At 52.5% G+C, this 13,298-nt stretch overlaps 1 protein-coding gene across 1 annotated transcript in view; it reads left to right on the top strand.

Moving 5' to 3' along the window:
• The window catches only part of VAC14 (VAC14 component of PIKFYVE complex), a gene marked incomplete in the record, with an annotated part of 177,992 nt that overhangs the window by 35,897 nt on the left and 128,797 nt on the right, over positions 1 to 13,298 (top strand). The window contains 2 exon segments of the mRNA XM_034788262.1: positions 1,955 to 2,099; positions 4,058 to 4,123. Of these exon segments, the coding sequence (XP_034644153.1) occupies positions 1,955 to 2,099; positions 4,058 to 4,123 (211 nt within the window).

The following is a 13,298-nucleotide window of genomic DNA, read 5'->3' on the forward strand; positions in this document are numbered from 1 at the left end:
AAGACAACTCCCACCTCGGATGCATATAGAATGGAACATATATTGAGGAGATATATATATGTTCCATTCTATATGCATCCGAAGAAGTGGGCTGTAGTCCACGAAAGCTTATGCTCTAATAAATTTGTTAGTCTCTAAGGTGCCACAAGTACTCCTGTTCTTCTTTTTGCGGATACAGACTAACACGGCTGCTACTCTGAAACCAAGCAAATGAGAGAGCCACCGTGAGTTCAGCACACACTTGAATAGTTCAGTCTCTTAGAAATCCCCTGTATGTCCTGGAAGGCAAGAGCGCATCGCCCCTTCTGGATCTTCAGAGCATCTTCTCTTGGGCATGTGTTTTAGCCATCTGGCCTTGAATGTAAGATTGGGCCCCAGCCATCAACTCTGCCCCACCCCTGGGATCCAGCCAGCCCCAACAGGAATGGCTAGAGGCGAGATTCCTCATGTGGAACTCTTTGAGCGAATGCTTTAAAAGCTTTACTGCTGCGGGGAGGAGAATACAGTTTCTGGGAACTCCTAGGGCTCCAGTTAGACTTTCAGATCCTAATTGGAAACTGGAGAGTCATTACATCCAAAGGAGGGCAAAGTTTATCTGGCAAATGCTGTTATTTGGGAGTCTTCTACCCACATTGCAATTCAAGTTCTTTGGACTCATGATCTCCCTGCTGTTCAGTTAGCCCCTTTGGGGCAGAGATGGTCATGCTGAGGTGGAAACTGAGGAATTTCTGGTCTGTCCATGGTGATTGTGGAAATAGTTTGGTAAACTCAAGTTGTTGTGAATTCAGCCCAGGTTGATGGTACCTGAAAGCCATTGCCCCTCTGACCAATTGCCAGGGGCCTTTGGGAAAAGCTGGCGCTCAGTCCATGCTCTAGTTGGGTAGGTGTCCCCATCGCAGAAACAACTGCCACGCGTGATACCAGCTGGGCCCCTTGTTAGGAGTCATGCCGGGAAGGTTAATGGAGACCAAGTGCCCTGGCTCATTGACGTGGCCCCTTCGAGGCAGCTCTGAGCCCCCTGGCAGGGTCAGCGTGTGGGAATGCCCAACAGCATGGGCATTGGGATGCTCAATGCATCTGGCACGCACACTTTGTTATTTGGAGCCCGGATTTGATGGCCTGTGGCTGTGTTGTAGCATATTCTAGTTTCTCAACCTAGTAACTGCTGTGGCAGATCCCTTAAGTGCAATGTCCTGTCAGATGCTTTAGAGGAAGGTTCAAGAAACTGCAATAGAGGCAGTTATGGGACAACCCAGCCCTGGGAAAGCTGCCTCCTAACCCCCAGGAGATACAGGTTGCGTGTTTATTACTTCCAATAAGTCAGACCTAAGACTTGAGGCCACGTCTCTTACTTCCCAGCAAGTGGTTAACCCAGCAGGCTGCAGTGCTGCCAACCCAGGCTATTCTAGTGATGCATGAGGAGCTGGGGGCCAGGCTGTCAGTCACACCCGATCCCCGGGATCACAGCAAGTGGGGGGTAGCCTGTTGCGGCGGGGCTGGGCAAGTCTGTGCTCCTCTGGCCTACGGTATCACACTGTTCAGTCTTTCACTTCATGCCCGTGTCACGAGAGGAGGCTCAAACCCTGACACACCAGCCCTAGGGAGGAGCAGAATGATAAACCCAATACTAAAGGTTCTCTGGCCAGCAGATTTGAGTGGTACAATCCATGTTTTACACAGGCTCTGCTTGTTCCATCGCCCCCCACCCCCCCATGCACTGGGTGCCTGGTTAGCCAATCCATTAACTCAGCAGCTCCCGTCAGTTGTGGACTGTGTGAAATTGCTCCTTCGCTCTTACGTGTTTCTCTGAAAGACAGCAAGCGTAGGCAGCCGGGGTCACCTGCCAGTTGATGTGTGGAAGAGGGGGTGCTGGGGCCAACCTTCTGGGCTGGAGCAGCGCGGGGACACGTGCACATACAAACCACCGTCTTTGTGCCCCTGGTTTTCTGTGCAGCACTGACCGGGTTCCGGTGACCCTTAACCTCGATGGGATAGTGCAGGTGTTGGACTGCCACCTTCACGACTCAGCCACCGGGATGATGACCAGAATCGCAGTCCTGAAATGGCTCTATCACTTGTACATCAAGACGCCGCGGAAGGTAAGTCTGGCTTGTGAAACCATTGGTGCAATATCCTGCTCCCTTTGCGGAGCTGGGCCGGAACTGCTTGGTCTCAGCCTAGTTATCGCTGACCACTTGTCTGTTGCAAAGCCAGTGCGTCTCCTGGCTCAGTGCCTCAGCGACGTTCTGTGACCAGCAGGGGGCACTGCAGGTAGGGAGGAGGTGCACTGGCAGAGTTGTATGGTGGAGCCTTGGCTGCAATAGCAAGGAACGGCTGCAGAGCGAGAAGAATGGGAGTGCTTCAGTTTAGCATTGAGCTGCATTGGCAGACGTGGGGATCAGCCGTAGGGCTGGAGCTAGTGGGGTTGTAACTCCAGCAGAGTGCTGCACACTTGGCTCTAGCTACCGTCTTTGTTCTCAACACCCATTAACCTGAGTCCTACCATCAGCTGAGGGCCTTCCTGTGCTCTTTCTAAAAGTGCCACTAGCCCAGCTGGGCTGCAATGCGTTGAAGGCGGCTCTAGCTGCAGAAAATGGTCCGTACAAACCTGAGCAATACCCCGGCTTTCGCCAAAATGAGCCGTTCTGACATTAGGGACCTTAGGAGCACGGGTAGGCAAACCGCTGCTCCTGGGTGAGGCATAAAAACCCAGCCGAGCCTCTGCCCTGTGTTTCTGAACCAAACACTGAGCTTTGGGTTCACTCAGAAGTTACCTGTTCTGCTGCCAGTTGTCACACCCTCCCAGCTCTTCAGACTCGTGTCCCTTGCCACCACCTTCCCTGGGAGGAGAAGGCTGCCACAGACCTCCCATATCTACTTCTGTAGATCCGTTGGCGGGATTGCACTGCTAGTGAGAGGCCTCTGAAAATTCTGCTTTGCCCAGCGTCTCTGGGGTAGACCTGGGCTGGCTCCTCCCTTAAAGCCACATGTGGTTTCTGGGGCTCTTCCATCAGAGCTGAAACTTCTGACTGCCTTTGCAGGTCGTTGGTTCCCACTGGACGCTGTGTAGGACTCTGCGGGCAGGCCAGCCTAACAGGCATCGTGCTTGGCACAGGGGTTCTTCCCGTTAGACAAGCTGGGGGGGAGCGGAATGTCAGCAGGTTTGGAGACGCACCTGGGAAGCCCTTTGTGATCAGTCGCTCCTGACTTGCTGCAGCTGAGCTTCTATCAGGGGACTCGTTGCAAGGAGAGTGAGTGCTTGGGAGGTGGTGCTATAGATGAAGTCCCTATCCTGAGCAGCTTGGCTGGCAGCTACAGCACATCTGGGGTATGGTCCATGTGTGGGTATTGGAGCACATCGGGGCTTGGCAAGGGTTTTCAAGAATCCTCTGGAGGAGAAGGGAAGGGGCTTGGCCTTTCTAGATTGCGAGCTCTCCCAAGAGAAGGTAGAGGGGAAGACTCTTCCTTCCCTGGAGTGCTGCCTACCATAGATCAATCCTGGTAGGACATGTCATAAGTTCTCTAGTGGGAGCAGCTGCCATCATTCACCCTGCCTGCTGCACATCCGTTCTCGTTAACCATGTGTCTAATCAGACAGGAGGTGGAATCTGAATCGATGCCATGGTGGCTGCAGCTCCTCATGAAGAGAAGCCCAAAAATTCACCCCAAACTACCCGTGGTTTAAATAAGAAACCCTTCACTTGTAAGTCTCTCCTGGCCTTTCCTCTCTTGGGAAGGGGAGGAAAGTGACAGTGTCCCACACTAGGAACTTGCCTTCTCGTTACATAGGTATGGAATCAGCTCAGCAAACAAGCAACTGTGTCCTTCTGGGATTGTACTTTTGGCCTAATAAGTTTACTCCTGATACTTTCACCCGAGCGTCTGTTTCGATCCCTACTTCGAAGCGCTTGCGAGCTAGCTGGGAGGGGAACTTCCCAAGGAAAACTGAAAAATGTCTGCAAAGTTGCACTAGCCTACACTGATGAGGACTGCTCCTGGTGCGTGGGAGGGATGTTCCAGACTGTGTGACTGAGGCCACGTGTCTCTCTGGTTTCAGATGTTCCGGCATACAGACAGCCTCTTTCCCATTTTGCTACGGACGTTGTCGGATGAGTCAGACGAGGTGAGTGTTGCACCTCGTCTACAAACCCCCTGGGCTGTGCGTGCCAGCTGTCATGCTCTCACCTTAGCTTCGAGCTAGCCCGGCCCAGTGCACCAGGTCGCTGTACCAGCTCTTCTCTGCCTCTGCAGGATTGTCTAGCCCTTGTGGCTGCAGAGTTCCCTGCACGTGACCCAATGCAGTGTGTCTCACTGAGTCTACCGACAACCCATTTCTAGCTGTAATTTCACCGACTCCCACGGTCAAGCCTGGGACGAACCCCGTGACTCGAGTGTGAATTTCCCTACTCCCCTCAGTGGCCTGCTCAGCCTAAAGCCTGGTGATCATGTTAAGGCCAGCTTTGATCTGTTACTGACTGGCCATTAGGGGGCGGGGGGGATGTTGAGCGCCTCTGCTGTCTCCCGCACTGACCTGTGTGTGGGGGAGAGGAACCAAGTCACCCAGCACAAGGCCAACCTTGGTGAAGGGGCCTCCACCTGCTTTGCGGCTGGTTACTTGCTTGACTCTATTTGGTTTCCGCACTGCCCAATAAAGGGTTAAGAAGGATAACTCATGTGCAGGAGCTAGCCCACTGCAACGTCCTAGCGGAGACCAGGCCCCTGCAGCTTTTACCACAAGGTAGCTAGGCGAGATCAACCCTATACTCGCTTGCCCATGGCTGGCCTGGCTGCCTTGCAGTCCCTTCTCTCCACCAGGGGGTTGTAGCTGGATGGCTGATGTGTTGTGCTGTGGTTAAACACGCCTTTCATGGCAGTGCGGGTGTAGGCTACGTGCAGTACCTGGCCCTCAGCTGGTGCAGCCAGTATTTCATCAGTCCGACTCCGTGTTACATTTAGCTGCTTTCAATGGCCTTTCACTCAGCAATCAGACACTACCTCGTTATTTGTGCCTGAGGGGGATCATGAGAGTGGGGCGATTAGGCCTGGCTGGTGTGCTGCCGGCAGTGTGAGAAGGGCTTAGCCGGCCTTGGGGTTGTGTTGGCCTGGTGTGCTGAGACTTTGACTAGCAACACTAGGCAGGAGCAGAGCTAAGGAGGGCCTTGCCCTGCCTTGTCGTGTGAATGGCAGGTGTCTCAACTTACCGTGTTGTTGCTTAATGGATGAGGCTCTAGGTCAGGGGTAGGCAACCTATGGCGGCACACGAGCTGATTTTCAGTGGCACTCACACTGCCCGGGTCCTGGACACTGGTCTGGGGGGCTCTGCATTTTAATTTAATTTTAAATGAAGCTTCTTAAACATTTTAAAAACCTTATTTACTTTACATACAACAATAGTTTAGTTATAGACTTATAGAAAGAGACCTTCTAAAATCGTTAACGTATTACTGGCACACGAAACCTTAAATTAGAGTGAATAAATGAAGACTTGGCACCCCACTTCTGAAAGGCTGCTGACCCCTGCTCTAGGTTTACAGCCATGCAACGCAGACAACTAAACCAATATACCAGGGTAACCTGCTACTGCCAAGGGAATACAACAGCTGGCAGTACTGCCTGCAGTGGTAAGAACTGGGGCCTGGGTGTTGGACTCCTCAGTTCTATTTCTGACTCTGAAGCTGACCCCCTGGGACATTGGGAACGATGCTTTGCTTCGCTTCACTTCACTGACCTCTTACCTGTAAATTTGGAATATTTACCTCAAGGCAGGGCAGGGCTTGGATTTTAACCTGGGTGAGTGATGCACTTTTGACATCTTTAGAGGAATGTTTTGTTCTTGTCTGCCAGCGATTCTTCTTGAGCTGCTCCTGCTGCAGAGTTGATGACTCTGCGCCTTGTAACGGGAGTGTGTCAGGTCTCTTCTGCCTGGCGTTTGCTGGGTTTCTCTGATTGCTGGGGAAAGACAGGGTTAGCCTCTCACCTCTCAGCAAGAGTGTCTCTGCCATGAGCAAAGTAGGAGTCTGTATTCTAAAAGGAACATGCATGCTCCAGTCTTTGCTCCCTGTCTTGGGCCCAGCAAAACCTTCCATCCTTAAAGGTTTTTAAGGCCCGCCTTGACAAAGCCCTGGCTGGGCTGATTTAGTTGGGGTTGGTCCTGCTCTGAGCAGGGGGTGGGACTAGATGACCTCCTGAGGTCCCTTCCAACCCTGAGATTCTATGGTCACTTCCTGGTGCTTGGCTTGGCATTCTGGAGGCACTTTGCTTCCTGTCTAACAAGATGCTCCCATTCCTGAGAGCACCTTGGCTTTTTCTTGTCTGGTCTCCATTTCCTCTTCCTTTTCTTTTCTCTGTCTCACCCTTCCCTGGTCCATTCTCACAGCCCCTAACATTCACCTCTTCCCCCTCACTACTTCATCAAGCACTTCCTGCATTCGACATTAGCAGATCTGGCCGTTACCATCAGAGGCCAGTAGCGTTTCTAACTTCTGATGCTAATGTTAGCTGTGTTAGAAGCCAGAATCATAGAATATCAGGGTTGGAAGTGCAACCGGTGTTAAATGCCTAATGCACATAGTCCCGCTAGTGGTCTTTGGCAGACTCACAGGCCAGACTTTCTCAGAGGACTAAAAATCATGACATACCAGCTTTGGACTGCATGACTAGGAAGGCAAAGTTGCCCAGCCTGGAATAAATCCTTGGTTAAGGGGATTGTTGAGGGATGAAGAAAATAAGTAATATCAAAGGAATGATTTGTACTTGCAAATCCAAGCGACTGCATGGCCGCATTTCATACCCTGCTGCTTATGAAGCAAGCATTTCCAAAGCATCCCATCTGCATTTGCAATGCTCTAGAAAGCCCATATCTTGCAGATCGACTCTGGCTTGGCAGGAAATTGCAATGAGGCATGTTACAATTGTTTCTTTTTAATATTTAAAAATAAGCAATGCAGAAAGGACGCCGGTGATGCATTTCCTCCCTGTGACATAACTGGGAACGGCTCAAAAGTAATTTGAAGATGATTGATTTACTCCAGCCTATTTATGTAAATAGTTTTCTACTTAGGAAATCCGTAGAAGATTCAGTCCATTAAATAACACTGCTCAGCTGGCTTCTAACCTGCTTTGTCCGCTTCCTGCTGCAGTGGAAATGGGAATGCCCGAAATAGCTTTTCTGAAGGAGTGGGAAGCGGGAGGAGATTGCTAACGTGACTGTGCAGTGAGGACTGGAGGTACGGGATTGGGATTCAGTTTCTGACACTGCCACAGGTGGCGCTATAGAGGCTCAGGGTAGCTTTTTCTTTAGGTCCGGGGTTCTCAAACTTCATTGCACCACAACCCCCTTCTGACGACAAAAATTACTGCACGACCCCAGGTGTGGGGACCGAAGCCTGAGACCGCCCAAGCCCCATTGCCCCAGGCCGTAGGGCCAAAGCCGAAGCCCAAGGGCTTCCGCCTCAGGCAGGGCACCTGTAACCTTAGCCCCACCGCCCAGGACTGAAGCGCTTGGGCTTTGGCTTTGGCCCTGGGCCCAGCGAGTCTAAGCCAGCCCTGGCGACCCCATTAAAATGGGATCGTGACCCACAGTTTGAGAACCGCTGCTTTAGGTTTACTCCCTGCTCTAGACAATTTCACAGCAGCCATTTGTGAGCTCTGACTTGTCTGTAGGGTCTGGGTGAATCTGGAGCAGACGCACCGAGCCTTACCAGGGTATTCGTGGGGGTTTCTAAGAACGCTCGCATCGCAACATTCACTCTCACCTCTCCAGTGTGTTCTAAGGCCCTGGGGGCAGGAATCTGGCACCTTTTGTTTATAAGGCTGCACACGCCGTGTGGTGCCACATCAAATGCACGGTCCAGCCTTGTACTGGCTAGAAGCTTGAGCATTCTTCCTATTGCCCCACACTTCCCTGGGGGAGGTGGCCTGGTGGCCGGCGGTGTGACACATTGGAGTGCAGTGTTCCCTCCCCGGGGGTACTCTTCCCCTCAAAGAGGAAGCAGCAGTGCTAGCCACTGATCCTCCAGGTGGTTAGAAATTGTCCTGCTGGCACACCCTCCAGCTGGTTTGGAGTAATCGTCCTGCGCTGGGCTGGAGCAGAAGGGACGTCTGGCTTCTGAGGATCCGCACGTTCATGCCAGTGTGTCTCGATGCCAGCCTGAAACACTACCTATAGTTTAGCAAGGGGTCCATACAGTACGTAATGCCTTGCTGCTGCAGCCCAGTCCTCCTGAGAGGCTCGTAAATCCCTCCCTGCATGTCCCAGGTGAGCTGCCCTAGAGGAAGGGAAGAAAGGCACTTGATGAGACACTGAGGTAGGAGTTGATCATGTTATATGTTGTTCACCCCCCACAAGTTTGACTTACGAACCGGATTTGCCAGACCAGGTGTTCCCCCCAGGACAGCGCCCAGTACCTGAGGATACCCCTTAGCTTGCTTTGTTCTCATCTCTTCGTTCCCTCTCCCCNCCCCCCCCCCCCCCCCCCCCCCGGACAGCGTCCAGTACCTGAGGATACCCTTTAGCTTGCTTTGTTCTCATCTCTTCGTTCCCTCTCCCCACCCTGACCCGGCTCTCAGAATCCTGCTGAAAACAGTCAGTAGAGCAGAGCCAGCCAGACGATATTCAGAGACGGTGCAGCCCAGAGTTAGTGGCGCTGTAACACAGAAGAACAACTTGGAATGAGTTTGGAGCAGGTGATTCCCTTTCTGGAACTCCAGAGCAGCAGATACAGTAGCAAGGTGGGGAAACCACTGATCTAAAACAGTTTTGTTGTTGTAGGTGTCACTAGTTCAGCACAAACAGTGTTTTTCCTTGCATTTCTGCTCCTGTTCAGGCCGAGGGATTTTTTAACATGGATCAAATTTGATCCAATGTTGTCTCTAAATGATCTTAAATCTTGTGTAGTAAAACCCAGCTTTTATGGAACTCAAGACTAATGGGTGTATTTCCATAAGACTACTTTAGCTTCCACTGGAAATACATTTTTAAACATACCCATGTCCTTGCAGCATTACGGTGCAAACATTGCAGCATTATGCTAGGGCATGAAAACCTGACAGTGAAACGCTGTAAGTAGTGAAACAGGTGAGTTTCATTGTCAAGCTGAGGAACACCACAAAAAGCAAATGGCTTAAAGCAGAGGAAAATGTTTGATCTTTATAATGCTTCAGTTTAAATATACTATTGACCTCTTTGATTGTGTCTTAGAAACCTGTTCTTCAAAAAGGATTAAAGCTTTTAAACTCCCATTGTAACACCATTTCCTAATTCACCCGACCAAGTAACTTCATGCCTGACGATGCATATGCTGTATCTTTTCACTTAAAATTTTTGCAAAAACGAGGGGTCTGGTGACACCTTAAAGACAGATTTATTTGGGCATAAGCTTTCGTTGGTTAAAAAACCCACTTCTTGAGATGGAAAACCTCACAGGGGTTAAAGTTGCATTCTTCTTCGAGTGCTTGCTCATGTTCATTCCATGTTAGGGGTGTGTGCGCCCATGTGCACAGTCATCGGAAATTTTTACCCTGGGCTGGCTCTGGAATCCCATGCTCATGTGCCGGTATATTGGGCCCTGGTGGCCCTGTGCCCTCTCAGTTCCTTCTTTCCGCCAGTGATGGTTGTTGGAATGGACCTTGCTTTTGCGAGTCCCCTAGTGTAGTTTATGTTGCTTGGACTCTGAGGGACAGCTGGCTAAAAGCCTTGTTGACGGAGGCTGCCCTGGGCCCCGCGTTGGAACTCTGCTGCTCAGGCTCGGCACTGAGCACTTCGGCATCTGTGCAGACTGCTCCACCAGCACTGGGACCTTCCCGGCACCGCTCCCCTTCTCCTATGCCTAAGAGAAGGCATAAGAAGTCACGGTCCGACAGAGGTCATTCCATGGCACCACGCACGGCTACCTGGGAGTCCCCGCAGGAGCAGAGACCTGTGCAGGGCCACTCGTCTTCCCTGGAGCTGCATCTGGCAGCGGTCAGTTTGCCTAGGGCACCAAGACCGAATTGGGATCCACCACCAACTCCCGGGAGTGGTTAGGACCCACAACATTTCCTGGCCCCTTCAACACCGGAGGCCTTTCGGGCTGCAAGAGACTTGATGTCTCTCCCTGTGCCACCCACGCCTCGATACCCAGGCCCACTCTTGGCGGGCTCCTCAAAGGTGGTTCTCTAAAGAGAAACCCGCAATGAGACCGCTAGCTGCAACTCTGACATGGCACTGATCCTCAGCCCAGCGCTCCCCATCACCATGTCGTTGCTCAGTCTCTGCCCTCCCAGCACTGTGAAGTACATTGCGGGCACCGAGGCACCAGTCACCGACCCCGCGGTGCCGCTCCCCAGCCAGCCACAGCTATCAGCATGCGACCGCTTCAGCTCCCACCCTGGTCTCCTAGGGAGGAGTCCTCCTTGGGGTCTGAGAGTGAGCCCTCCCCACCCCCGAGGCATCGCCGGCACTGCTCTTATGGGCTGGAACCTGCGGCAGGCCCGACATCAGGTCCCTAGCCACCCACTCAATGGACACATCAATGGGTGTATTGGACTTCTTGGGGGTGCCCTCCCATGCTGGGCTCGTATTCTCTCCAGGCACCCTTGGAAACTCCCAAGGGCCAAGCCTTGGCTGCGGCACCGGGAACTGACTCAGAACCAGATCCTGGCACCAAGATTCCGGCAGCGTCTGTGTAGTCGAGGAAGAATCAGCCTCACTGCCTGTGGTTGCCTCCTCGTCCTCTTTCCCGAACCTGGCGGTGGCTGGACCAACTAACCTTCTACTGCCTGATGATTTCCATGTCCGCCAGGAGCTCCTTGAGAGGGTGGCCTCCAACCTGGGTCTGGAGATTGAGGAGCTCAAGGAGCCGTCCGACATCCTGTCCGATATCTTGGCTGTAGTGGTCCCATCAAAGGTGGCTCTACCAGGGCATGATGGGGTGCTGAAACTCATCAAAGCGCAGTGGCAAGCGCCATCCTCTCTGCCCCCAACATCAGAGGGTAGAGAAAAAGGTCTATGTTCCAGCCCAAGGGTTCAAGTCTATGTATTCCCACCCTCCCCCTGGGTCACTGGTGGTCTCGGTTGCCAATGAACGGGACAAACGGGGCAATCCTAGCGCAACCCCTATAAACAAGGATGCTAAAAAACTTGATCTTTTCGGAAGAAAAGTTTATTCTACAGCCAGTCCACAGTTACGTATCGCCAGTCAGCAGGCGCTGCTGGGATGGTACAGTTACAACACTGGGACTCGATGGCCAAGTTCAAAGACTTTCTACCCCAGGAGGGCAGGGCACAAGTTCTCAGCCACCTTGGAAGAGGGCAAAGCAGTGGCCAGGGCCTCTTTCCAAGCAACGCTGGACTCTGCCAACTCTGCAGTGCAGTTGATGGCGTCGGCCATTACTACGAGACGCAGTTCGTGGCTACAGTCCTGCAGGCTGTCGAACGAGGTACAACTCTTGATCCAGGACCTCCCCTTCAAGAGCAACACCCTTTTTTAGCAGCAGGCAGACACTAGGCTGACTGGCTCGAGGGCCACCCTGTGCTTCCTTGGGTTGTACACACCTCAGGCCTCTAAGAGGCAGTTCCGGCCGCATCCGCCACTGCCTGGATACTGTACTCGGGTCTGTCTCGGCAGAGCTCATACAGGAGAGGAGATGGGTTATAAACACCGTCACTCTGCCACATCTTCCTCAGCCAGGCCCCCTTCGCCACCGAGGTGGTCTGCGGCAGTCATGTTGGTGGTGCACCCGAGGGCAATGCACTGGACTTGCACCTGGATCCAGCCGCCCTTTTATTTTTGAACCAGTTATCCCCGGTCCTTGCTACAATGGGCCCAAATCACTTCAGACCACTGGGTGCTCAACACCATAGCATCTGGGTACACCCTATAGATTTCCTCCCCCTCGCCCCCCTTCACCGCCCCTCTTCAGGGACCCTTCTCACGAGCGACTTCTCGTCCAGAAGGTGGAAATCCTCCTACGGATAGGGGCCATAAAGGAAGTTCCTCAAGATATGAGGGGGAAGGAATTTTATTCCTGATATTTCCTACCCCTGAAGGCCAAAGGGGGCTTCAGACCCACCCTAGACCTGCGTCGCCTCAGTAAATATCTCAAGAAGTTGAAGTTCCGCATGGTCTCCCTGGCCACCTCCATCCCCTCTCTGAATCTAGGAGACTGGTACGTTGCCTTCAGTTTAAAGGATGCCTATTTTCACATTTCTATTTTCCATGGAGATACCTCCATTTCATAGTGGGCCAACGTCATTACCAGTTTACAGCACTGCTCTTCGGATTCTCTTCTGCCCCCAGGGTCTTCATGAAATGTATGGCGGTGATGGCCGCTTTCCTGAGATGTATAGATTTACGACTGGCTTATCAGAGGCAGATCACAGGCGCAGGTTTAGCACAGCCTCAGTCTGTCAGGATCTGGGACTACTCATAAATGAGCAAAAATTAACTCTTACTCTGGTTCAGCAGATAGAGTTTTTGGGGGCAGTGCTTGATTTTACCCAGGACAGGGCCTTTTTGCCAGAGTCACGGTTCAAGGCCATGTCGGACTGTATCACCTATGTGAGAATCCACCTGCTCACAACTACATGGTTATGCCTCAATTTGGTGGGCCACATGGCAGCATGCAGTTACGTGGTCCGACATGCCCGCCACATCTGGCTTTGGTTTACGCTTCTGGCAGACACGATCTGGATCTCATGGTCACAGTTCCACTGCACATTCTGTCATCCCTGGCGTGGTGGAGAGACCCACACGTGGTGTTGGAAGGGACCCCCTTTGCAGCCCTTTCCCTGGCAGTGACCTGGTCTCCGATGCTTTGGACTTAGGGTGGGGAGCCCACCTCAGCAACCTCAGCACACAAGGCCTCTGGTTGCGGGAAGAACATTCCCTACACATAAATATCAGGGAACTCAGTTTGATATGCCTGGCCTCAAAGGCGTTCTTTCCCTACATGAGAGACGGGATGGTCCAAATTCTAATGGACAATACCACCGCGATGTTCTACATCAACAAGCGGGGGGGCTGCTAGTCAGCCCTGTGTCAAGAGGCTCTGAGGTTGTGGGTCTTCTGCATACAGCATGCCATTCATCTTGTGGCTTCGCACCTCCTGGGGCCACGCATGCCTTATCAGATCTCCTCAGCAGGTCCTTCTCGTCTCCCCACGAGTGGTAACTCCACCCAGAGGTGGGGGACTCCCCGGGAGGATCTGTTTGTATCCAGGCAGAACAGGAAGTGTCACTGGTTCTCCTCGATCTGCGGGCTCGACAGAGGTTTCCTGTCTGACCCCGCCTTGTTCCCTTGGTTGGGGGCACTGATGTA

The sequence above is a fragment of the Trachemys scripta genome, chromosome 13 (assembly GCF_013100865.1).
Source record: "Trachemys scripta elegans isolate TJP31775 chromosome 13, CAS_Tse_1.0, whole genome shotgun sequence".
NCBI classification, from domain to species: Eukaryota; Metazoa; Chordata; order Testudines; family Emydidae; genus Trachemys; species Trachemys scripta.